The sequence below is a fragment of the Pyrgilauda ruficollis genome, unplaced genomic scaffold (assembly GCF_017590135.1).
Source record: "Pyrgilauda ruficollis isolate IOZ18807 unplaced genomic scaffold, ASM1759013v1 scaffold24, whole genome shotgun sequence".
Classification (NCBI taxonomy): Eukaryota; Metazoa; Chordata; class Aves; order Passeriformes; family Passeridae; genus Pyrgilauda; species Pyrgilauda ruficollis.
The window spans coordinates 12,553,553-12,580,559 of NW_024523648.1; the positions used below are offsets into that span (position 1 = coordinate 12,553,553).

Sequence of the window (27,007 nt, forward strand, 5' to 3'; positions counted from 1 at the left end):
ATTTTAATACACTGTGCTAACCTTGAGGGTGCTGCCAACAAGGACAACAAATCTGAATTCAGCAATTCCAAGTTCCCTGAGTGATTAAGGTCTCTACTGTAATGTGGTCACTTGGCAACAGGAAAACAGTGGATTTAAGCTGTGAAAAGAAGCCACACCCTGAATGAGAGGGATGACAAACTCCTCACTTTTCATACTTTCTGGTATATTTTTCCAACCTGTGAATAGGATATATCATATTGATGTAATGGGACCAAGATTTGGCTTGGAGCCTCAAGCACATCTTGGCTAGAGTCTTCAATAGCACCTGCAGGCTGAGGACATGCAGAACTTGCAAGTGATGGCACAGTGTAGACTTTGTTTGCCTCCACTAACCTGCAAAGGCCTCCTTCCATAACAGGAGAAAGAGAAATGTGCATAATTTAGCACGATGAACTTTTAAGATTGTCTCATCTCATTTAAAGAGAAATCACCACTTGGAAGACGGCGAATCACTTGAGAGTAGCCCTATCTGTTTTGGAAATAATATACGTGTAGGCAAAACCAATAAACAGCAAAAGCAAAGGGAGATAACCACAGTCTGTGCCTGGGTAATTTTAATGCAGTAATTATTTAATGCAGAATCTGCTTCTCCTGCTTTACTTGTCCTACAATTTTCTTTAACCTTGTAGCTGCAGGATACAGATGCACTGTAGTAGGTAGGATCAAGCCAGATGAGCATCACACTGATACTGTAACAGATTCTTAAAAGATTTTAAGACACATCTGGTTTGTTTTCACTTGTATAACTGGATTGTTTCAATTTTAAATTCTCATTAAATACTATTGCATGTGTCTACTTAGATGATTTTAGGAGGAGCCAGAGGAGGTCAAGCCATAGGTACCTGCCAATCTGTCTCCACGCACCATTAGAGGAAGGTCAAGAACTATCACAGTTAAGCATTACTGTATATGGGTTAAGAACATAATCACTTTTTCCTGAGGGAATAATCATATGCCTTTTTGCATGTGGCTGCTCTTATCTTACAATTACAAATATTATTCTTTTTTAAGAAGGGTATGTATGTTTATAAAAGCAAATGGCAGAATGTGGCTGTTGTCCTGGGACACAACATCCCACTTCAGCTGGATTAACAGCATTGTGTGATCACTGAGTGTGTGTGGATATGTATGAATAATGACCTCTCTTTCACTGGATCAAAGGGACAAATTGCATAGTTGAAGCAGTGTGATAGTACTGCCTCGAGACCATGTTACTCTCACATTAGTTTTATCTCTCTTGGTTGGCAGAAATTTTGGAAAATACCTTCTCAGCTGAGAGAAAGATGTTGTGAAGTAAAAAGAAAGAATATGAAATGGGGGCCATGAAATGCAGAAAGGATAAAGGATAGATGGCATCAAAGGAGAAATATAAATAAAACAAAGGTTTAGTGAAAAATAAATACTAGGGTAACCAAAGTATATTAACTCTGTCATGCAAGTCAGGTGCTTAATTAGAAACTGCCTGAAGACTTATTTTAATGTTGTATAAGAAAGATTATTTCTGTTTTAGTTTAATTTCTCACCAACATTTGCATTTCTTAAACTTTAGAGTGTTTGGATTACTGACTTATTCTGTAATCAATTTTACAGAAAGAATTTATGAACCAGTAAAGAAAAAAGACAGTGTTCTATCTTTTCTCTTGCTGCTTAAATACTGATGCAGGAAATCATTTGCCTAGTCTCAATTTTATTTGATAGAACAAAAACCCCAAGCAATAAAACTAAGATCCAAGAAAAACATTTAGCTTGAAAAAAGGTTGAAAAATGTACCCTTGGAAAGACCACTGCTTACATGGGATTGTTCAACAAATTCCTGTTGTGTGAGGTTTGGCATATACTTTCTAAAAATATAAGCATCTGGGGAAACCAGACAAAGCCCAGGTCTTGGACCAAACGAGGCATGCGGCGTGAATCTGTTAGCGATTATATCCATAATGAAATATGTGCCCAAATTTAGCAGTACAAAACCCCCAATACAATGTGAAAACACAGCATGTACAGCCCTTACCATAAAATATAGCCAACAGCGAAGGTGCACACTGCAGCCAGTCCACAGCTCCTGCTGGGATACTGATGATGTGTTGTTCTCATCTCGATTAATACAAAGGGCAAAACTGTTGTGTGCTGGAAAAAAAACAAAACAATGTGGAAAAGCAGGTGATACAAATGGTTCTCTATACTTTAATTTCAATTCTACAATAAGCAACTTAATTGCAGACACCTGAAGACAATTCTTGATGGCTAGAAAGACAAGGTAAAGTAACTATAAAATTGATCAATAATCCAACCAGTATCATCTCTCTAATGTCCAATTGTTTGGGAGAGCAGAGGAAAACTGAGTAACCAGAATGTACTTTTGTTCAGGAATCCAAGGCAGATAGTGAGTAAAAAGGAAATCTGTCATGAAGGGACACAGTTCCCAACCCCAGTCTGGCCCTGAAGTTACTCTGTGATCTCTGCCATGTCACTTCAGTTTTTGTGACCATTCTAGTTGGAAGGCAATAGATCTGGTTTTCAGAGACTAAGTACAAACAATGCCAAATGAATGAATATAAATGGAGGTATTTAATGCTTCTGAGAATTAGGTTTAAATGTATCTCAATCTGGGGACTTGAAAACAGGGGACATATTTTCAAATTATAGCATCAATACCTCTGTTCCTCCATCTGCAAGACAGAAGCAATTACATTCAGAAAGGTGTTGTGAATCTTAATTTTTCAGTTGCACAAAATAGTTTTAGATTCCTAATTGAATCATATGAAAGCCAAAGCTGTAAAAACCATTTTCAGCCACTTGTCTTTATTTAGCTGCGAAACTCCTTATTTTGTTATTTTCCCATACACATTCCCTATACTGCCCCTTCTGAGAAGGCCTGTTCATCCAATTAATGTCAGCAGTGTGAAAAACTGCATCCAGCCTGCCCCCAACACTCAATGTCTACATTTCAGAGTGCTGGCAAGGATGAAAATACACATAAGCAAAGAACAAATGTGCCAGGAAATAAACCCAATAATTTCTGAATATACAGCTCACTTAAGACCAGCATTAGTGGTGACTCCAGAAATATACCCTGCCTTGCCTCCATGGGGCCAAGTTTTTGCTGGCACCTGAAGGGAATTACTTCAGTTGAGAGGTTAGCTCTAGGGTTTGGTAAGACTGACTGTGAATTCTTCTGCCCTCTCCACAAGAAGGCCTGGAGATATAAGGATTGCAAGGGCAGCCTAAGTCCTAATGCAAGTTCAGTCCTTCCCCAAGTAGGGAAGGTTTCATCATCAGATGGAAAGGAAAGTTATGGCACACACTGGCCACATTCTGCTATCATGTAGTTCTGGGGGATGCTGGAGGGTTGGATTTCTAAGTTTACAATAATTACAGTGTAAACCCACACTGATGTTCACCTGCGTGCAGATAAGAGAGGCATGGAGTAGAAATATGTTTGTGTAGATTACAGGTTAAACTGAGAAGAAACACAGTGGGGTCTAAGCCTTTAAAAACTGCAAAGACGAATGGTTTGAATGGAAAATGGTAAGATAATGGAAATGCTCCTGCTGAGAGATGTAACATAATTGAATTGGATATCTGCTCTGATTTTCAAGGCATTGGTAATTAATGACTAGCATTTGGAGAATGTCAGGTAGATAATACAGCAGTTAGGGGAGCTTTCAATTTCTTCATCTTTTAACAACTTGTTCCACCCCCATCCCTTTAAACTATATAAATCAGCATCAAGGGAATGCAGAGATGTTTTATAGCAGTGTGGTCTGCTATAAAGGTGCCCACCATTAGATTAGAGGTCTATGAGCTGCAGAGGACCTTCAGAATCCGTGATCAGGGACTGACAGCAAAGCAAGCCCTGGAGATTCACCTGCACATCTTGTGTCTGTATGGAAAAGGTCTCCAGGAAGAGAGAGATCAGTGCCTCACTCCGCAGAACCCCCAAAGCAGAGCAGCTGGAGGCTGTGCAGATGTCCCTGCCCTGCCCCCATAACTTATTCAGAGAAAAACAGAAGAAAACAACAACTATTAATACCAAACTCCACCCTTGATACTCCTTGTACAATGTATTCTTGTAATCCAGTCACTTAGTTTTAACTCCACACTCTATGGATGATTGTTACAGAGCTTGTGAGCTCGGTTTCTCCATGTAAATGTTTACTGCTTTAGATACTGCTTGTTGATGAGTTCCTCATTGATGATAACAACTCAACAGCTTGCCAATTAAAAAGTAGTTAAAATAATTTCAGCAATCAAGCCTTAATCTTGAATACTCTTCTCCTTTCTCTCCTCCCAATTCTTGTGCTTATATAATAAAATAGGTTATTATTTTCCTAAATTCTCACTTCTGCTCTTCTCTAAATGTAAGAGGGGAGAGAAAAGCAGATAATGAGCTGTGCCACTAAAACATTTCCGTACAAAATCCCATGAAAAGTACAGTGGAATTAGAAGTCTAAGGAGAAAATCAGAGATATGTAACTTTAATCTCAGTCTGTTAGAGCGAATGTCAATGCTACATGCAAACACTGCAGTTTTACAAATTTGGAGTATGAACATTGGTTTAAAATGCTTTTGTGAAAGTGCCACTCTAAAAAGCTGCTTCAGATCCTTTACCAAACCACAACCAAGACAAAATTTCCTTTCTCTACATTTCAGCTCCTCCAAAAACATTGATTTAAAAAACATGAAATTCTGTAGTCTGGGATGCCTTCTATCCAACAGTGTCAGTTAAAACTCTACACTGAAGCATATTGAAGATGATCAGGGGTCAAATGTGCTTGTAGAGGGATCCATCAGGGCTGGGTATTCTGCAGGGGGCCCAAGATTTCATATCCTCTAATATTTTTGCCACCTGATTTCTGAATAAACAGGCTAGTGGGAATCTGAGGCTTAGAGAGAAAATAGCATTGATATTTCCCTGACCTGCCTAAAGATCACGCTGTGCCGATCAAACATACCTGGCTGGTACCTCTGGGACTGATCCCTTTTACTGACTGGCACGCAGGGGGACAAAACCACATTTCTCGCCTTGTTTGCCAAAGTATCTCCTGGGGCTTGCTTACTTCAGAGAAGACTGAGGAAAGAGGAAGTTCAAACAACAAGGAGGTTTAAATAGTAAGGATGATTAGCTGCTCTAACAGCTTTCCAGTAGTTGCCATTTTGCACCATTAAAAGTTTTTAAGAAAAGAACAAATATATAATTCGAGTATAATGACTGGTATAATATTATAATAGTAGTAAACTATGTTGAACTACTAATTAATGCTATATTGATATATAGTACTTTTAATATGGACTAATTAGTTACAAGCAAAACTGTATTTTTACCTGGACATCCTATCTTCTCCCACTGAGACCAGCTGCCCCTGTGAGATAGTTTTTCCTGTACGACTGTGCTGACACAAAAGACTTGTGCTGAGCACTGTTGTGGCCACACTGATGTGGGAGCACCACTTCCAGCGTCCCAGGAAGGCAACCCTTTCTGCACATATTCTTTGTGGTGACCACAGGCTCAGCCCCCAGCTGAGCCCAGGCAGCAGTGGGCGAGATATCAAACCCTGTATCATTAGCAGGAGGAGCTCTTAGACTTGAGTTTTTCAGGGCTCAGTAACTGCATCTACTTGCAAAAAAATGCATGCTGTCAGCTTCTCCAGTTGTGACTGTGGTGCTAGCTGCAAGGTGTCGTCACAGCCACAAATCCTTTTTTCCTCTGGAGTGCCAAGACAGCAGCCCTCAGACCTATTATTCACCCCTCTCTGAAGGATTCATCTGCCAAGACCACTTTGTGGACTGAAGAGTTGACCATAAGCTCCCTTACCCAGCCACAGCACTGCCCTGCTCAGACCTCTCACTGCCTGCCCCTGCTGCAGGAAAGGCAGATTTGGTAAACCTTTTTGCTAGGAAGTGCTGGTCTCAGCAGAGTAGAAAGCTGCAACTTCCTCTTATTTTGTGTCTACCACATGGTATTGCTTTCCACAGACCCATCACCAACAAGTGGTGAAGAAATATGGCTTGCCAAATCTCCAATTGCTAGAAAAAACAGAGAAACGAGCACAATGTACAGAGCCTGAATGAAATGTGCAGGAAGGTTATCATATGGAGAATCTGATCCACAAGAAACTCTGGAGACTAACTCCAAAGAAGCAACCTGTGAATGAAGCTGAATTAGCACACACTATAAAGCAAGCCATCCTGGGATCTCATAGGTGGAGTACTTCCTAGAGCCACTCTCAAAGCATCCTGAGAGAAACTCTGCTCATTAATAACTCTTTCAAAGATATTACGAAAATATGTACCACTCCCCTCATATGGCATATATGTGCCTAATGACATTTGAGACCAGAAAATCACATTACAAATATGCACCACAAGTGCTCGCTTGGGAAGCTGAGCTTTGATGGAGGACTGTGCTTCCCCATGGTAGGTGTGTTCTGCAACAGTTACTTGGAAAAAAAATTATGCAAATCAGGTACATTAACAATGAGTTCTGTAATAGTCTTTAGGCAATTAAGTGTTCATTCTTGAAAGCCTGATTATATATTTTATCTTTCAACCAGTAAGTGCTGCTTTTTATAGCACTGGTTTCAACAGTACCTTACTTGGCCTTTTCTCCCTCCCTTAACTGTGTTTTAAATAGAATCTTAAAACTTTTCAAAAGGTGCTAAATTGACTGTTTTATGTATTGTATCATCAGCATAAACATGGCAGTGATGTCTTCCCAAGTCATCCTCCTGATATAATCAGCATAAACATGGTAGTGATGTCTTCCCAAGTCATCCTCCTGATCTGCACTGACTGTCCAGAACTACCTTTATGACAAGGAGATCAGTCTACAGAGGCATCTCAGATGCCCACGTAACTCCCAGAAGTTCTGTAGGAATGGTTAAACTGAGGATCACAAAAATTGTGATTATAATTCACTTCAACCAACAGACTGTGACTCATTACTCAATTTGATCGGACTGAAAACTACAAGGTATAGGACATTTTAGCTCAGTGAAATACTGTGCACTTCTGAGGCCTACATCATGACATTCAGCCCAAGTCCTTAAGAGTCAGCAAAAGTCCAGTGACAAGAAAGGAGGCCTTGCAGTTTTGATGTCAACCAACATTTTAACTGATGGACTGGGAGCCTCCTGGGAGTGCTGGTGTGTCCTGCAACAAGGAGGCTGCAGATAGGTTTTCACGCACAGAACTTGTGCAGCCCAGGACCTGGAGGGCTACATCTGCCACCCAAAGCCATGTCCATGTCAAAGCCTCAGCCCTGGCAAGGACAGCTGCTTCAACATCTGCTAGAGAAACTACCCTGCAGCACACCGCCTCTGTGCCTGAGACTTATGCTGGTGTAAATCTGGCAGTGCCCCCCTTCTTTACACCCTTCTGTGCAAACTGCTGCATTTTCTGGTTCCCTCTGCTTTCTTTTAAAATTTGCCTATAAAATATAGTTTCCATCAGCAGGATGTTATCCTTCCCCTTTTTCTTGTACTTGAACTCACAACAAGATTATGACGTTAAACAGCTGCTCCATGTCAAAATGAATGGAACAGTCTATCTGCCACTCTTTCTTCCCTCTCAGGGGTTTGTGCAACACCTTGAGATAAAGAGAATAGAAACCAGCAGCACACTGACCTACGCCTATTCCTCAATTTAAAATCACTGCTAGTGTGTTCATCCTGGAAACCAATACAACTAGGCCTAAAAATCCCGACAGTTGTAGTCATTGCCATTTGTAGAGTAACAGTAGCAATAAAGCTCATTTTTCTGCATGCTCCTAGCAGAGTACCATGGAAAACCAGATCAGGAACTAGTAAAATAGGGGCATGATTATGATTTACTCCTTGAGAAAATTCTGAGAAAGGAACAGCTGGCAAGAGAGTATTTATGTGTTGTCTGAAGGATGATACCTTCTACCAAGGCAGCCTAATCCATAAAGAGAGCAGCAGGATATCAGAGCTGGGTGCATAATAAATTGGAATCCTTGAGTGAGTCTGAGCCCTTATGAGACTGAAAGTGCTGGTAGCACTTTTCCTCTTACAAATGAGAAATTATGACTATTAAATGAGACATGCTGATGCACAGGATGCACTCCAAGGCAGCCACAGACGGCTCACTAATTGTTATGGTAGGTTGGAGGGAGGAAGAAGTATTTTATGATCTAAACAAAGACCAATACCTTATAATGCCACAAAACACACAAGAGCCAAAGATAACCATTTTCAATCAATATGAGAGTGTGGAGTTCTTTGAAAAGAAAATTAATACTTCCTCTTTTTAATGTTACCCCTTTTCCTTTTTTTTCTGTAGAAAAACACAGTGCACATGGCATTCCTGACTTAAGAGGATTTGTATCACTTTATCTACACATACCTGACGTTGACAGCTTTGTTCTTGTTTCTTCAGACACATGCAGTATATACTATATATTGAAATAGCAGTGTCAATCTGATCTCACCCTCTGACTGTACTAGTGTCAGGAAGGTTATATATAGGTGTTTATCTATAGAATTTCCACAGTGCCAATCACTAAAGCACTTCAGTGCCTCAAAAGTGTTACTAAACACCCTCACAGCAGCCCTGATCTGTAGGAGCAGGATATCCTATCCTCATTTTGAATAAGGGCAAGATGGAGACAGCATGCCTCACTCAAGGTCACGTAGGGTAGCTATGGAGGAATGAAGAACCACATCACATTCCTCAGTTCCATTCCTGGGTGTTAGCCTAAGACGAGCAAACATGTATAGAGAAATAACAAAAAATTTGGTATGAAAGCCAATCTAATCCTTCAAGTTTACAGCTCTGAGACATCTTGGCCCTTTCAGCATCTATCAGTTGTTACCCTGATTGACCCCCTGTCCTGGTTCCCCTCTGCTTTTGGAGGATTCTTCAATTGCCTCCCTCTGAGCTGTCTGTCTCTCTTTCATCTCAGCTCCTGCTGCTCCAAGCTGCTTTCTTGCAGCTCCCATCCTTAATACCTTAACATGACACATAAAATCTTGGTCACTTGGACTTGAAACAAGATGAGGGTAGGGACCAGACACAGATAAACAGTAAAAAACTGTGTAATACCGGTGCCATGTTGCCAAATGGAACAGCATTGCTACATGTTTCATTTTCTTTAACTTTTTAAATTCAGCATAACTACTTTTAATGCTTTTCATGTATGCAGATATCATTAAATGCATGCCAAGTGCAATGTCACATAAATCAACTCTCTCCTTTTGCTGGGATCCCTTAGCCAGGCTTTCTTGTTCATTCTGTGCCATGCCCAAACTCCCCAGTCTGCTCCTGCCAGCAGGCACTGCTTGACCCTTAGCAGACTTTTAAAATACAAGACAATCAAAAAAGTCCTGGTTCTGTGCACTTGGCCACAGCTGAGCAAACCCTCCAGACCCTAATTTACTTTCAACCTGAAGTCCTTATTTTTGCCATGAAATCCTTAGAAAAAACATGCTACTAACAACTTGGAATATACACACAGATATATCCTGTCCAAGGAGCACTCATTAATCACAGTGTTATGCAAAGTAGTTTTCCTACATATTTTTCTCAGTTTATTTGCTAGTTGAACCACCTGCCCTAGAATTTCTCAAGCTACTATTTGCAAAAAGGCTGATCTAGGCAAGGAAATATATTGTTGTCTCTTAAAATTATCCTTAAAATTAAGCATACACACACACACACACACACACACACACACTCTTTTACACGGGTTACCAAGATTTAATTTGCATGAATGAATATTTGACTGTTTTTGCAGGTCATGCTGGAAAAGTGCTGGTAAAGTGATTGAGCCTCATGTATTCCTAGCAAAAAAATCACTAAAGAGAGCTTGAAGATGTATTTTACCAATGGTTTAAATGAGATTACTCATATGGAAAACAGTATTCCTCTCCCTGAAAAGTGAACTCTTTCCATACTTGAAGGCCTGAGAAGGGAGAAAATAATTTGTATCAGTATGTTTTCTAAATGTCTTTAACTAATTCGAAAACTTTATCAGTACATAAAATATTCTATATTAAATTCTAACATCTGGCAATCTCCCAGGACTAGTACTAAGGCTTTCACAGAGGAATATTTTTGGCTTCATGATAGCCAAAGTATCATTTTTCCAACCTGAAAACATTGGACTCTGAATCTGCCAGTGGTCCAGGACCAAATATTGCTTGTCCTGGGCTTTGGGCCAGTATATTTGGGGAAAGAAATATCACATTTGGGAAAATAAAAAAACCCCATTATTTCTCGGTTTCTTTTTCTAGTGGTGACTGTTTGATGCTATTCGGAAATCTAAAATCTTGGAAGTGGTTACTGAGGAACTGGATTTATTGGGTGTTGTGTAGGTGAGGTAGCCAAAGGTCAAACTTTGATCTATCACATGGTGATTGCAACTATCTGCAATGTGGTTCCAACAATTTATCTCACAGATATTGTTATTATCTTTATTTCATTATTTCTTTACATTGTACATGCAAACTCCTTTAACAAATAGCTCTAGAGGATGTAACCTCCTAAGCTTTTTTGCTGTATTACAGAAAGCAGTAGCAGACTAAGGTGAAAATAGTCTTACTGCTGCATCCAACACTCTGTCTACCCAGTTTTACTGGACGTGCATTGCCCTGAGTCTTCTAAACAGCACAAACTCCACTGCAAGGCAGAGGTGCATGCCTGTGCAGCAGTGCAGGGCAAAGCTGTGTGACAGCAGCTGCACACGAGCAGCTACTACCAAGTCACCCAACAGATGGTGACGAGCCGTGGCCAGGCACCAAGGCAGCTGCTGGTCTCACACTCTGTGCTCAGGATGCAGAAGGCCAAGGCTGGGTTTAGTGGCATCACAGATCACTAAGACCAGGAGTGACTGAGGCACTAGCATGTGCTGAGGTGCAGAGAAGAGAGGGTACGTGGTGGGGGCGTAGGGAAGCCAAGAGGCATGGACTGGGTTCCTGCATTGTTTGAAAGGCAGGTGGAATAACAGGTATGGTTAAAAAACTTATTGAGGGTGAGAACGAGTTTGTGGAGGAAGGCAGGGGAAGGATGGAGATGCAGGCAGCCCTGCTTGTGGGCCTCCTAGAGCTGCTTCTCCTCTGCAAAGAAGGCACATGAGCAAACAAGCCTGGGGAACATCCTGAATGAACACCTGCCATGAAAAGACACTGACATTCCCTACTTATTTTACCCACTGTATGACACACTTTATTTAGGACAGTCATTTTACTTCAAATGCAATTAGTTGTAAATGCTATTGTTCATCTTAAAACACCTGTTATTTTGATCGATAGTAAAAGCCTACACACCATAGTAAAGATAGCAATGTCGGGCACAAAGACATTACAAAATCTATAGCCTGACCCTTTAAAACCCAACTTGAACCATCAGATTTGACTTATGAGACTAGTAACAATAGTGCTTCATGCAAAAAGCATTAGGTTAAGGCTGGATCAGGCTAAGTTGCCAAACACACCCTGGCATAATTAATCAAGAATATTTCAAAAACAGATCGCCTCCAAGAGGTTATTGATCTCCTGTCATGACACGTTTTCCTCATGAGGTGCTACAATGCTATGTATCTGAGATGTGCTGGCGTGTATTTTTCAGTGACTAAGCCTTGATCTATCTTCCTGGATTCCTGCCACTGGTGCACTGACATCTGCAACTACTCATGTTTGACAGTCTCATGCATGAGCTATGTGGCTTCCAACTTGGATGGGATTAGTATAGGAGACTTTCAGAATACTTCAAATGTAATTGAAAGCAGATAAATACAAGGGTCTCAAGAGGGTGGCATGCTTTTTACAAACGGAATCACATTAAATCATGTGTATAAATGCTTGGACTAAGAAAGATCTCAGTGCTAACCAGTAAAGTATGCAAGAGAAAGTGTTTGTCCTTGCTCTTAAATATGTATGAATCCTGATAACGTCACTTCTTTCTAAAATCCAAATACAGGGCATGGCTGAAGTGCAGTTTAGACAAGCATGAAAGGTACACATTTGGGGAGAAGGGCAGGAGAAGAGGAACATATTCAGAGACTGACAGGTGCTCTGCCTTTCACCCATGCCTGCACTAAGGCATTCATATCTTCTGATATGAACCATCACTGCCAACAGATGAGAGCTGAAAACAACATACATCATGTAACTACAGGTTATACTGTTATAGTGTCAAATATCAGTAAATTACAAGTGATTTTTCTTTTAGAGCAAAATCCAACCTCATTCCTTACACAGAACACATTTCTATGTATCTGTTTTTTTTCAGAAAAAGTGGACATTGATATTGTAATCTGCAAATGTATTCTACACATATTTATTGAATACTATAAAATAGAAGATGCAAATAAAACTGATGTTAACACTGCTGTAAAGAGTTTATCTTTCACATTTCGTTACTTTTTTAGACTCTGAATTCTGTAAACATAAGTAATCTTGCTTTGACACAGAGCTTGATAAGAAAAAACAAAAAAACCCCTTTCAGTGGGAAATGGCCTTTCTTGCTGTCAAATACCTTTTTGAGGATTACAGTGATGGGCAATATACAAACATGAGAGGACAGTGATACTGAACATACATAGTATCAAAGGGCTCCAAGATGATCAGGTTGCAGTGGAGCTGTGACATCCACAATATTAAACCTATGAGCTTCTCTGTGTTCTCTTGCAGACTCTGGCCTGATTTTTTTCTCTTCAGTTTAATGTTGGTATGCCTGTCTCTGCTTCACCTACTTGCAGCTCTGTCTCAAGCCAGGCTGATCTCACTGAGCTGTCAGTGACCTGCATGGCTTTTCTATTTTAAATGTGAAAAAGGAAGGAGAACTGGGAAAAAAAAAAAGTGATTCTTCTCATCACACAGTATCATTTTTCCTAGCAAGCAGAGGAGCAGAACAACAGCAGTCACCACGTTGCTGGGAGAGCAGTGTGTGCACAGCAGGGCTGCAATGAGATGAATGGTTTCTTACTCTGCTTGGTATCACAGATCCTATCATGGAGTAAAGTCCTCAAGAACTTCTGCTCCATCCTCCCAGATGAGGTCCAAGGTAGTTAAAGTGAAGTGACTCTTTGTTTCCTTTCCATGATGCTGATAAATGTGGCCTAAAATATTCATTACTTTGGTGATAATTATAGTATCATAATGCATTTTTTTGGTACTAGAAATTTTATCTGTATTCCCCTGTTGCCACAGGGATTCCAGACAGAACTTCATTTGCAGCACCTGCTCATAAAGCTGTGCTATCAGTCTTCTGTGAAGTTCTGTCATGTATACTCCAGCTGGTCTGAACTCTTCTGTGCTGTGGGATGGATGCCAGCATTGGGACAGAGGTCACCCACACGTGCAAATGGTTCATGGAAACTCTTCTTTAAACATAAGAAACACTTATTTTTTTTTACTCTGAAGGTGATAAAACACAGAAAGCGGTTGCCCAGAGAGGTTATGGAGTCTCCATCCTTGATGGTATTCAAAACCTGACTGGACACTATCCAAGGCCACTGGCTCCAGCTGACTGTGCCTGAGCAGGGGGCTTGGACAAAACAATCTTCATAGGTACCTTCCCACCTCAGCAATCCTTTGATTCTATAACCGTAATGGCTTGGCTGTTACGGTCACTGGCCATTATAGCCAGTCTTTTCACTCCCTCAGTGTCTCTTGTCCATCTCCACTCCCTGGACAGTACTGGGTCTGAAAGAAATTGCTGCACGAGAAAAAGAAGGAGAGATGAACCAAGTTGACCTGCAATATTTCTGCCCTCTGCCCTTCAGAAGTGTCTCTTGAATATTTTCTCTCTCTCAGCATTTTCTTAATAGAAATGTTACTCACCATTTTTTAAATGGGGAGCAGAAAGATGTCAAAAATCCCCAGTTCTACATGTTTGCCTCATTGTTATTGGTCACATTAGTGGTGTATGAATGAGTGTTTGAGCAGAAGATTATGGAAATGCCTTTGAGGTGGGAACGGACTAACCAGTCACTAGATGTATTTCACAATATTAGCTATAACATTGTTCTGTTGCAGTCCCCAAGTGCAAGAATTGCAGCATTAACCCTTTTAAACAAGGAAGATCACTACAAATGTGTAACTGAAGAATAACTGTGATCCCAAGTTGCCTGAGAGTGATTGACCTTGTACTGGGGAATGGTGTCTGTTGGGAATAGGAAAATGCACACTTAATTAGGATCACTTGAACTCCATAGCAGTGATGTTTTCCACTGGGAAGATGCACTAAGCTAAGAGAAAGACCTGACAACCATCTCAAGTCCATCAGGCTGCAGTGCAGGTGTGGGAGCCAGCATGGTGGGCTAGATTGTACACAGGAAGCTGGGTAAGAGAAGGGAGACCTCCCAAACAGCAGGCTAGCTGAGAAAGGCTGGTTAGAGCCTCTCTCTCCAGAACTGGAGCTGCAGCCACCTCAGCTATGCTGGCTGAAGACTGACTGGCTGAGATTTGGGTCTGTGCCAAGCCAAGCCAACAAGGTATGAGGAGCCCATGGTGGAGACTGGAAGGATGGCAGCTACTCTCCTAGAACAGAGGAGGAGGACTGACTTAAGAGCACTGAAAAGGCAGGCCAAAAGAAGAGGAGACATAGCTAATACTGTTGGTTTATTGTACCTCCCCCCCACAAATAAGCCTGTATTTGCATTAAGACCTTGGAGCCACTGCTAGCTACTGTTAACTACTGCTAGTAGTGTTAACTACTGTTAAGCACTGCTGCTCAGGGGCACCCACGTGTGTAATTCACTTCTGCAAGCTTCTAGGCAGGGTCTTGTGCCAGTGTTATTTTCAGCAAGAACACCCAAGTGATCGGAGCCGGCCTGTGTGAGTGGCAGCAGCGCTGGGCAGAGAGAGGGTACATAATGTACACACACACGGCACTCTTGTTTCGCCTTCGCTGCTGCTGTTGCTGCAGGGCATTCTTAACAGGTTACTCAACTCTGTACTGGCACTTCTGCAGAAGGGACCTGGCAGTAGAGTAATATTTGTATTTTAATTACTTGACCTATTGGACTGCCTTGTTGGGCAGGTTTCTTCAGCCCTATAACCAACTTCTTAATGAAGCTATTAAACAATAACTTCATTAAGAAGTTGGTTAACTATTAAACAAAATCAAAATAATAGGAAAAGCTTGCTGCTCTGCTGTAATATCCGCGGGCAGAGGAATCACTAAAAAAAGACTTAATATTACCTTATGGTCCTTAAATAAACTTTAAACAGCTATCTCTTACACCTTCTCCAGTGCATGAGACTGCTTTGTCATCTCAGGAATATCAATTACCACTTTACCATTTTACTGCAAAACAAAAGAGTGAAATAAACCAAAACTCCAAACTTTTTAGCAAACTGGGACAAGAAGTGGAATGAGACACTTGACAATGCTATGGCACCAGCTGTTAGGATTACCAGACCATAATTCTTTGTAATGGTCTTATTAATTAAAATAACTTCTGACTGTCAGCATGCTTTATAAAAATTCCAATTGACCCTTACAATACTTCTGTGAGACAGCAGGGAAGAGAAATAAAAGCATGTTATCAGTTAAGATGTGCATACAGAGAAAGAAAAAAAAATCTTGACTAAACCAAAGCAAAAGGCCAACAGTGAGGGATTGTGAACTGGAATGCAGGTGCTGGCAATGCCTTCCACTGGGCTCAGCCCACTATAACACTCCCTAGTCAGAAGGTCAAAGTCAGAACAACATTGGTGGGAAGTGCACAGCTACTTAAGGGCATCAGTGTACTGACCTCTTGCATTCATGGCAGCAGAAGAATATCATGTGGATAAAATCCAATAGTTTAGGCACCCAATCAAAGCCGATTATTTCAAAACTTTTAATTGTATGTGAGCATCTGCCTCTCTAAATGTCAATGTAAACAAGCTAGAGGGAACACAAAAAGGCCAGAGGAATACTTGGGCCATTGCCTGTTAAATTTATTCTTGTTCTGACCCCTCTCTTCTAGTGAAAGCAGAGAACAACTGGGGGTTTAAAACTAGTGGACTTCAGCTTCAGGGCAACTTAGGTTCCATGAACCTCAGCCCAGGCTTAGCAGCATGCATCTTAGTGACTCATATGATTCAAGGATTGAGATTCAAGGATTCATGGCAAGTCTTCAGTCAGGCACATCTCAGAATGGAGAAAGGATGCAGCTCCCTGACTAGGGAGCCACAAACATCATCATAGTATTTGTGAAGGAGTTTCTATACTTTTTCCCATCTCCCCTTTCCAGGAAAAGTCAACACCACCTTTAGGAATAACCATGAGTCTACAGAAGCTAATAGAAACAGTGTGTTTTAGAAACAGAACTGAGTTTTTGTAACTATAAATTATTTACATACAGTGTGTCAGTGGCAGCACTAACACCTGTGCCTTGATCCTTCAGGCACAAACCCCTACTGATCCTTCCTCTCTGCTGGAAGCTGAGACACAAGCTCCTATCCCAGGAAGAAGGACTGAAGGAGATCTCTACTGTACTTCCCCCAGGGTACTTCACACATGACAGACTATTTTGGCCAACAAGTGGAGAGGCCTTCTCACTCTGCATCTGGGAGAGGTCAACAGCCCTTTTGGCCAGTAAACCCTTTTCTAAGTGTTGAGAATTGCAGAAAATCAACTGCTTACAGCTCTTTTTGTGGTGCAAGGGTTAATACAAAAATATTTTATTTCTGTGAAATGCAAACAATGTGGATTTAGTCCTTTTTTTTTTTTTTTAATTTTAAAGTGAAAACAACTCTACTTTTCCACTCCAAAATAAAACAAAAAAAAAAATTGAAGTATTTATTTGAGTCAATCAGAAACACCTTTTTACATTAAGAAGTATAGAAACATAGAATATCCTGAATTGGAAAGGACCCACAAAGATCACTGAAGTCCAACTCCTAACCCTGCAAAGGACACTCCAAGAGTCACACCATGTTCCTAAGAGCCTTGTTCAAACACTCCTTAACTCTGTCGGGCTCGGTGCTGTGGGCACTTCCCAGGGAAGCCTGTTCCAGTGCCCAACCACCCTCTCCATGAAGAACCTTTTCCTAATATCCAACTTAAACCTGCCCTAACACAACTTCATGCCATTCTCTTGGGTCCTGTCACTGGTCACCACAGAGATCAGGGCCTGCTCCTCTTCTCCTCACCAGGGAGCTGTAAAGGAAATGAGGCCTCTCCTCAGTCTCCTCTTCCCAGGCTGAACAAACCAAGTGTCCTCAGCTACTCTTCCTATGGCTTCCCCTCAGTCCATCATCATGGGTGCTCCTGATCAGAAAGGTGTGAAGGCTAAAGGCAGTGGTGTTGGTGCTGTGCCATAACTCCTCTGGCATAACTTTTCCAGCTCCTGTGTCCCTTGAGCTGAACTGCCTTTCTGAACTCTAACCCCAATCCTAACAATAATGGAACCTTGGTGCTAAGGCTGAGGTCCGTATCACCATGGATGACCCAGATTAGAAAGGTATGAAGGCAGAAATGTTGGTGCTCTGCAGTGATCCCTTTGGCATGACTTCTGCAGACCCAGTATCCCTGGACCTTTACGATTTCTGACTCTCTGAACCTTCACACTAACTGTAATGAAATCTTGGAGCTGCTTCTGAGATCTCCAGCACAACGGTGGCCCAGATTAGAAAAGTGGGGAGGCAAAAAATGATGGTGCCATGCTGTGATTCTTTTGGCATGACTTTTCCAGCCCCAGTGTTCACAAAGCAGACTTTCTGTCTCTGTGAACCATAACTTTTTTGAATTTGTGACCAGCCCTGGTGGTAATGTAATTGACCAATGATTTTGAAAAATGTCCCAATGCCTGCTAGAATTCCTTTAGGAAGAACAGATGCATGTAGTGGGACTGAAATATAGTTGAAATTGGAGGAAATATTTGGAAGATCTTGCTAAAAGTCATTTTTCATCAAGGCCATTAGCACTCTATTTGTCAAAGCATTCAGAAAGCTCCTTAATTTTGTTGGATTCATTGCTAATGCTGCTGCCTATGTTGGGACAGTAATAATCTCCCATTTAACAGGAAGCCACATTCTTTCATTTTGGGTGAGGATTTGTAAATGGCAGTCTATTCATTCATTTATCAATTCCAGATGTATTTAATAGTCCTTCAAACTGAAAGTGAGAAAACAAAAATTAGATTAATTGTAATATGGCAGAGGTCTTCAGTATTTGATACCATGCTTTCTGCCCTCTAAGGACTCCTAAATCACTTCAACTACTGTTTTGGTGCCTTGGTTGTACTGAGAGCAGGGAAACCTCCAGCCAACTTCATTCAGATGAGCCACCATGAGCTGGAGTGTTCTTTCTCCTCCCACCTTTCACCTCTTTCTCTATAAAATCCCTTTTCCCCTTTCTGCTTCCAGCTTCACATTGCCTGGACGCTGCTCAGCTTCTCCATTCTCTCTCCACCTGTGCTGAGCAGTGTGAATATGGGTGTTAACAAAGTCTTTATCAGTGGAAGACCTGTCTGGCTTTTGATAGGAAAGAAATTCCCTGTCCTATCTTTTTCTTCTTTATGCTCTGTTCTGGTATCACTCACAAGACAAGGTGCTGCTTCATTCACAGCCACAGCAACTGTTTAAGGATGTTCTGGTTTAAAATGTGGAATGGGAGAAAAGAAATGACCCACATCATTGGTATTTTTAACATTGCAAAAATCTTTCAAGGATGGGAAAAAAAAAAAAAGGAAAGCAGTGGCAAAAACCTAGCCAACTGGACATCCAGAGCTCAGGGAACATGAGGGTAGGCAAGGTGCAGAAGTCACTAGAGACAATGCAATGCACTTCATAAGTGCAAGTTCTTGCTATTAATGTGGTAAAAAATATTTATACTCTCTGCTTACTTCTCAGTGAGAGATGGGCAACTTACCTTGCATCTCAAGCAGATGTATGCATGGCAAAAGCACAGACAGGCAGAACAGAGCAGATGGAGAACATGTGAGTCAAAGCACACTCCATAAACAGATATTACAGAAGTAGATAGGTAAAAGACTTTTTTATTAAGTGCTCTTAGCAATTCCTTAGAAACCTATTCCTTTAACATAAGATTCTTTCTTGTAAGGAAAAAAAAAATTACTTTACTGATTGTTTTTGTGCAGATATAAGTTTTGGGAATCAGACCTACTGATGGAAGCTCAGCATTGCTAATGATGTTTTTGGAGGATGCATGTATCTGCAGTTGGTTGACCTTGGCTGGACATCAGGCGCCCACCAAGCTGCTCTAGCATTCCCCTTCCCAGGGGGACAGGGGAGAGAAAACAAGATGGAAAACAACCAGTAGGTTGAGATAAAGCATTTTACTAAAGCAAAAGTTTTCACGTGCGTAAGTAAAGGAGAAAAAAGTTTAATCTCTACTTCCTATTGGCAAGTGATGTTCAGCCACTTCCTAGGAGGCAGGGCTTCAGCACACATAGGGGTTGCTATGGAAGGTGAATATTGTAAAATAACAAATGCTCCATATTCCTCCTCCCTCCCTTGGCTTTTATATCTGAGCTGACATCATATGGTATGGAATATCCCTTTGGTTAATTTGGCTCAGCTGGCCTGGTTGTGTCCCCTTCCAGCAACTTACCCCTAACAGGGGGGGGGGGTAAACGTTAAACAGACAGTGCTGATGCTGTGCCAGTGCTGCTCAGGGAGATGTTTTGTATTTATATAATTCCTTCCATTTTCAGCCTAAGATACCAGCAATTTTAAAGTATCATGCACCTTCAAAATAACACATTGTTTTCACCCATTAGCATGTGTCTGTGAGAACTACATGGATCTCCTTTAAATGCTGATGAAGTATTCTGGTTTCTTGAGGCACACCACCTCTTTGTAATATTTTCAGAAAGAAATCTATTGTAAGCTTTTCCTAAAGCCTACATGCAACTACCCAGTAAGTATATGTCTCCTCGCAGGTCAATTATTTTCAAGGTTTCCACTCAAAAGATTAAGTCCTCCAAGATTCACTAATTTTCCTCCTCTCTCTTTGCCATGTTTGAATTCTGACATTTGCTTGCTGAAAGGATGAATGAAGTCAAAAGCCGCTATATTTTATCTGTCTAAAGAATGACCAGCAAGGAGGCTTGCTTTATTTTCCTCAGAGCCACATTGCCATAATATCATATGCATCTGCCCATGTCAGATAACTCTGAAGAGTCCACACACAAATGGAAATGATCTTTCCACTTCTTTGTCACAAATCATGTTTTCCACAATTACTGGATTACCTAAAACCACTTAGATAACCTTGGTGCTGTTTAGATACACAGAAGAATTTAGCATAACCAGGGTTTCTTTCTAAATGTTATTTTTTAACACTTCCTCCTAAGAATCCAAAACAACTTTTTGTTATTCATCTCACTAACCATTCATGGATGAATGACAATTACTGAATGTCTTAGAAACAACACCTTGAAAATGTCATTCAAATCAATTTTTCAACAGCATGAGAGGCTAGGAGGTAATTCACACTTCTTTTATAATAATATTCTATAAGAGGTACTGTAGTCATCTGCCTTCCTGCCACCTCCTCCAGAAGTAAAACATTATAAATTCACTCTGATTTAGTGCAGCCAAATGTACCAGGCAGAGAAAAACACTGCAGACAGAATATGCAATTAAGACTGGTACATTATGAAAAAAGCCATCTCCATTATTGCCCCAAAACTAACTTGTCCTCCTAGTTGAGCAAAAGCATGGAAGAATTCTGTAAGGCAGAGCTGGAAAATGCCTTTCCTTCTTTAAGAGCATTTATCCATGGACAGCAACTCCAGAAGCATCAAAGCCTGGTATCTTGAACTCTGCGTCTTTCTAATGAGAGAGGCTCAGAACTCTGCTTTGTCCTCCTAAATATCAGCTGTTTATTAAAATCCAGAGTTCCTCTTCCTAAAGTGGTGCAATACACCTTAGGGATCCACTGAACCCTGAATCCGCAAGTATCAAGACATCATTATTCTAGCATTTGCTCATATCGAATTCTGTCATGATTCTAAAACTACCAGCAACTCAAGCCCCAAAGCCAGGACAAAGGAACTAGAGACCTTCTGGCTAAAAGATTGTTTCATCCTTTCAAAGGGCCACTGAGGAATGAGGAGATGCCACCTAAGAAGTTCATGCCACAATATCTGTCACATATCCAACACTTGAGATCAGTTTCTGCTGTTGGCACAACGTCCCCAGACCCCTAAGCCAAAGCAACAACAGACTTGAACCACAGCTGAGGAATGTGTGAAGCAATGAAACCCAAACCATCTACTTTCAAAGTCTGCCTGTATTACTGAATGCAGATGTAAAAAAGCACCAGTATTGCTACTGCTAAGCTAATTTCCACAGTATATTCTACATACACACAAAGATTAAGCCAGAGGAATAAAAAATAGAGGAAATATTGCCTATTTCCCCTAATCAGATATGCAGATCAGGCATCTTCCTGTAAGCCAGTTCCTTTCAGGCAAAACCTCTGATAAATCTTACACTTAAGAGTGAATCCACTTTTTAGTGTAACATTTGAACCCAAGCTCGTTGCTTCTGATGACTTCATATGAAGGATGCTGGCACCACACAGTCAAGGACACTAGGTTCAAACTTCTCTCAAGGTGGATGCTGCATAATCTCTCTTTCATTTGATGGACAGAACAGCATGTACTTGCCATGAGCCTTACAGGGCTGCTAGAAAGGCAGCAATTATTTTGCTGTCTTCTCCAGTTCTCCTGGTCAAAACAGTTTATCAGTCTGGCAGTCTGACCAGTGTTAGTGCCTCAAGCAGGGAATGATTCCTCTTCCTGTCCATCATACCTGGAAGCAACAAAGCTGTCTTGCAAGCCAAAAAGAAAAACCCTAACCTGTTTAAATCCTTCTATTTTTCAGCATGTTCCAGAACAATTTCTGATCTCCATCACGGAGTAAGAAACTCGTCACACGCTCACCCGATGTAATATCCTCTTCCCCACAGTTCATCTGCAATCACTGCTGAGCACAACCACCTCTCTGTGCAGCACCTCCCACATGATGGAAGACAGAGAGAATGGACTAGTTCCTGGGCTGCTGCAGTGCCAAGCAGGTCCCACAGGCAGATCAGGGGACTTCAGAGACTGCCCACCCTGAGAATGAAGATGTGATGTTTTGGTATAATTTTTTAAGTGACTTCTTCATGTTGTTCACAGGTTTGAACCTTTCTGTTATCAAAGCAGCTGAAGATTTAACCTCCCTGTGGTGCTCCCTAGAAGTACTGCAGCTTTTGAGCTGATCACACATTGTCTGTCTGTCCCATTGAAGAACATTTCCTGTAAAAAGAATTTTTGGCACGGCTGCTTCATTCTCTGCCAGGAGCAGAAAGTCGATGCAGAGATTAGCAATCGATTTTCTAAGAAGTACCCCACAAATCAGGTCTCCTCTCTCTGTTTGCCTTCACATTTCTGCTGGAGCCTCTATAATTAATTTAAACAGATACAAGCACTTCTCCTCCTCTCCTTTTTGATGCGAGCTGTTCCAACAGACTGTGCAGCGAAGCTGCAGCAATTTCAAAGGCTTCCGCTCCCTGCGCAGAAGGGAGCAGCTGCAGGAATAGCTCTTTGAAGAGGAAATGGCACCCAATGGGACTGGCAGGCGGCTCCGAGCTGAGCTCAAAAAGCCCCCAAAGTCCTTGGGAGCATCTGAGGACATCAGAAGAGGAAAGAAATAGGCTGGGAGAAGCCTGAAGGATGACTTCCCCTCAACCCTGAAGCTTTTTTTTAGTGCAAGCAGCAGGGCCCGAGAGGAAGAGTATTCCTCATATTTGGCAAGATGATCCTGCTTATATTGAAAGACTGGAAGTAAGTGCTGAACACAATTTCAGTCCTGGATTATTCATTAAACTGTAAATGTATAAATATGTATACAAACACAAACATATCTAAAAAAATTCTGGATTCCTGTATATTGTTTAAAAAGCCATTATATTTCTATTAATGTAAGTAAGTATGCAACCATATTTCAAAATTACTACAAAACACTCATGGGGCTTCACGCATGTTTAATTGGTTAACTGATGAACTCACTGATATGATTTATCTCAATGAAATGGTACTTTTTTATGATGATTGCCAGTACACTCTGTTATTTACAGCACAGAACACACTTTCCTACTGGCCCATTTAAGTGATTTATAGCAAATTCAATAGACAAAACAAAGAAATCTTTGTTTCATATATATGCATTTGTGTACAGGTACATACATACCGTCTCTGCCCTGAAGTGGGTAACATCACTGACTCACTGCTGAACTTTATAACTGAAGGAAATTTCTAGTGCTGATTTAACATGCTTCAGGCCTAAAAGGACAGTATTCATTAAAGCCCTTTGGCCTGTGCAACTCCTGAAGGACTACTCTGGCTGAGGGGTAGTTCAAACAGCAGCCAGTTTTTAGTGGCATGCTCACGAAAGCAGTATTACACCAAATGAATGTTCTTTTATGAAAGCTGCATCCTTCCCTAAGTATTTATGTATAAATAAATGCCATTTTACTACACTGCTACTGCGCGTAACCAACATGTTGTCTAGAAAAAGAACTGACACAACACATCCTGTAAATGCCTCTTCCTTGTCAGATTGCACTAATTATACACTGCATCAAACTTCTCCATCTTTGTCCTCCTAAACGGCAAATTCTGACTTTCCCAATCAATTTCATACTGCTCTTCTCTCTTCACTTTTCAATTTTACTTTTGGAACAACTTAAGTTCATGGACATACAAACCTGAGATAAGTGGTGCACAGAGCTACTGCACATATATTTATGCCCACACTTCTGCACATCCTTTGGCACAGATGTGGACAGACTTTATCTGAGACCATACTGAGTTTGCCAGGACAACCCTGCATCCTGGCAGGAATTGCCCTCAAACAATTTTTCTCTAAACAATTTTTCTCTATAAACAGGCTTGCTTGGCTATTAACATTAGGCCTTATTGTTCTGATATCGCCCAACAAATTATGATAAAACATTACACTGTGACTATTTTATTACACATTGCAATTAATTGGCTAGTGAACTCCATTAAAAACACTTCTCTCTTCCTAAGTGTATAGGCTGCTTAACTGAGTTACTAGATGATGTGGAAAAATGCAAGAAACTAAGTTGAGATTAGTGGAATAATTACAATTTCCACTTCTCTCTGAAGTGAAAGTTTTGTGGATACTCCTTGGCACCTCATATCTTAGCTGTATTTTCAATGTCTGACAGGGTCAGCTGTTGAGAGACAAAAACTCTACAGCCAGTTGTTTATACTTCTGAGAGCAAAATTAGAATGCAGAACAGGAAATAAACTGAAATGGTCTCATACTTGAACGGAATATAAACATTCTGCTTAATTAGGTCACTAAGCATATGTTTGTTTACTTGGATATTTTCTCTCTAGCAGTTCATCTCTGGGTAACACAACTATCTCACTGGAAAGTGTGGAATTCCCATGGCAGATAACATGAGGCTGGCAATTTGGGGGTCAGAAAAATATGCTTATTAGCATACTCCCACATAATGAAGGGACTTAGAGTGTGAACAATACATGCCTCGCTGCCTTCTGTGTCAGGCTGGTGTCCACACAGAGGACAGCAGGGCCATTAGGGAGCTGGGTATTGCTCTCTGAATTTCTGCCTAACCCTGACTTACCTTCTTGACTGATTGTGAAGCAGAGAATGGTATAGCTGCTAGTGTTGCCTATTTCATAGACATGGAAAATCTTCCCTTCTTGCAAACCAAAGGGCAATATTGCCGCCTACATTCATCTCTATCACTCTGTAATTTTTTTATATTTTATTTTTATAATTTTCTTCTACATCCATCTATGCATTGCATTTCTTTGTTTTACAGCTATTTGGAACATATACCTAGCCTTTTTGTCTTCAGAAGTACAAGCAGACTTCTGGTGGTACATGTAAAACCTAGGAATATCTATTTCTGTTTGCATTACAGGCCCAAGCCACAACTGAGACTGAAGGAAATCCTTCAGAGACAGTCCCAGTACAGCCTCGAGTCCACTCAAGCACTGTGGAGAGAGCAGATCCCCTCACTACCACCAACACCTCCTTTTATGGGCCTGTGTTGAAAGCAGGACAGGGCTTACAGAAAACCATGTGTGCTGTTCCCTCCAGACCACAGTTCCAGGGCATGGTGCTTTATGGACAGGCGTGTTTTACACAGTGAGCCAGTATTTTCTGGATGTAGCACCTCGGCAGTTGTTCCTCCACTATCAGTCTCACGTCAGTTCCTGGGATGAGTTCTTCTGATTTCTCGATAGAGATTACTTGCACCTGGATGGGAATGATGGGGTGTTGGCAGGGACACTGAGCAGATGAGAGGAGAGGGGAGAAACCTTGCCAGCCTTTGTGTGTACAACTGCTGAGTCAGTTCAACAGAATCAGAAATCCCCACCCCCACAAACACAGGTGCAGATGGCCATGTAAAAGTAATCTGAATTTGGCTGCTGCCCAAATTCCACATTCCTCTTGGCTCCACTGGAGCCTTTTTCCCACATGACCTCATCTCCCATACCCTTGCAGCAGACAGCCAGGCAAGCAACGTGCAGTTTTTCCCAAAACATCCAGGAGTTTTTACGGAAGTGGGACGGAGATGGGAGTCCGATACAGGCCAGAGGAAGAGCATATGGGCATGCCTGGGTCTGGGCCTTTGACCCTCAGACCTCCCACACAGCCACCGAAGTCTGGAATCCAGATCCTTGGAACTACCAGGCTGCCTTTGTGTCCTTCCACTCCAGCAATAATGCACAGGCTGCAGGAAATCCTTCCATGCGAAGGACTCTGCCAGTGTAAAGCTGCTCTGCACGGAGCCTGGCAGTTCGTGCTCTGTCCCCCTCTAGGACAGGATTAGAGGGTATCAGGATGCCCTTGTGGGAGACTCAAGCTGCTGCAAGCCAGCTTCAGCTGGTCTGGCCCCTGCCCCTCTCCGTACACAGCTCCAAGCAGCTGAGGACTGACATGCAGCTACGTGAACAACAACTCCAGTGCCAGCTGGAGGGCTGAGGGCTAATTCCCACACCCACCTCAATGCCTGAGTTAATACTGAGTACAGCTACAGCATATGGAGCTCACAGACTTATTGAAACACAGCCACTGAAGATTCAGAAAGTTAAGATTAACCTACAAAAGCTTTATGCATACTCTTAACAACTGTGGAAGCTTTACCTGAAAGTGACAATATTCATCTGTCTGCAAAAGAAGAGTAAACTTCTTATTTTAACTTAAATAATTAGCAAATCCACACATTCACCGTTTGCCAGGGAGACTAATGAAGCTAAAGCCAGTGGCAACGAAATACATCATGTCTGACCAAAGACTGCTTCCACGCTGTGCTTCAGTTTCCAGAATGAAGCCACTTTGTGTGCACAGCTAACAAACTTTGTAACTTGTCTGAGTTGATTTTGAGTGAGTCTTTAATCACTTTTCAGAAAAAGTGAAAGAAAATTGGTTGACTTTGATTAAAGTAAAAGAGAGACAAAGCCTGGAGTAGTTCAGATAGCAAAAGTTTCAGAAATACACAAGCAGTTTCAAAAAGAAAACTGGACTAGAAATCATGATGCAACTTCACTGTAGGGACCAGTGCTTCAGCTGCTACAATTGGTAAAGGAAAATCAAAATCTGTAGCACTCAGATATGTATCATATTTCATGATGGATATCTAAGAACCACCCATTCCTTCATCTCATGTTTAGCATATCCCATGTGTTAGGGCAAAAAATAAAAACTTGAGCAGTAGGCATGAGAATGACAACACCATCGGGAGCCTCCTGCTGTTGGAGGCTTTATCGAAGGGAACTTTGACTGTCAGCTTGGCTGAGCTTCAAATCTGCCCTAAATATGGTGCAACTGGCTGAGAAGAGCTGGGACAACAGGGTGAGAACGCTTGCCACCACAGAACTATCAACATAAGAGGGTGGCTACCTTCCTGTTTGCTGGGTTCTCACAGAGACTGATCAAAAAGGGAACGCTAATACAAACGGCACGCATTGAGTACAGCGTGTGCCAGGCTCAAG

General features: G+C 41.4%; 1 protein-coding gene across 1 annotated transcript in view; it reads right to left on the reverse strand.

The window, feature by feature from the left end:
• Positions 1-27,007, reverse strand: part of AIG1 (androgen induced 1) — a 123,682-nt gene that overhangs the window by 11,308 nt on the left and 85,367 nt on the right. Inside the window, exon 4 of the mRNA XM_041470119.1 lies at positions 2,051-2,166. Within this exon, the coding sequence (XP_041326053.1) occupies positions 2,051-2,166 (116 nt within the window). The remainder of the gene's footprint in view (positions 1-2,050; positions 2,167-27,007) is intronic.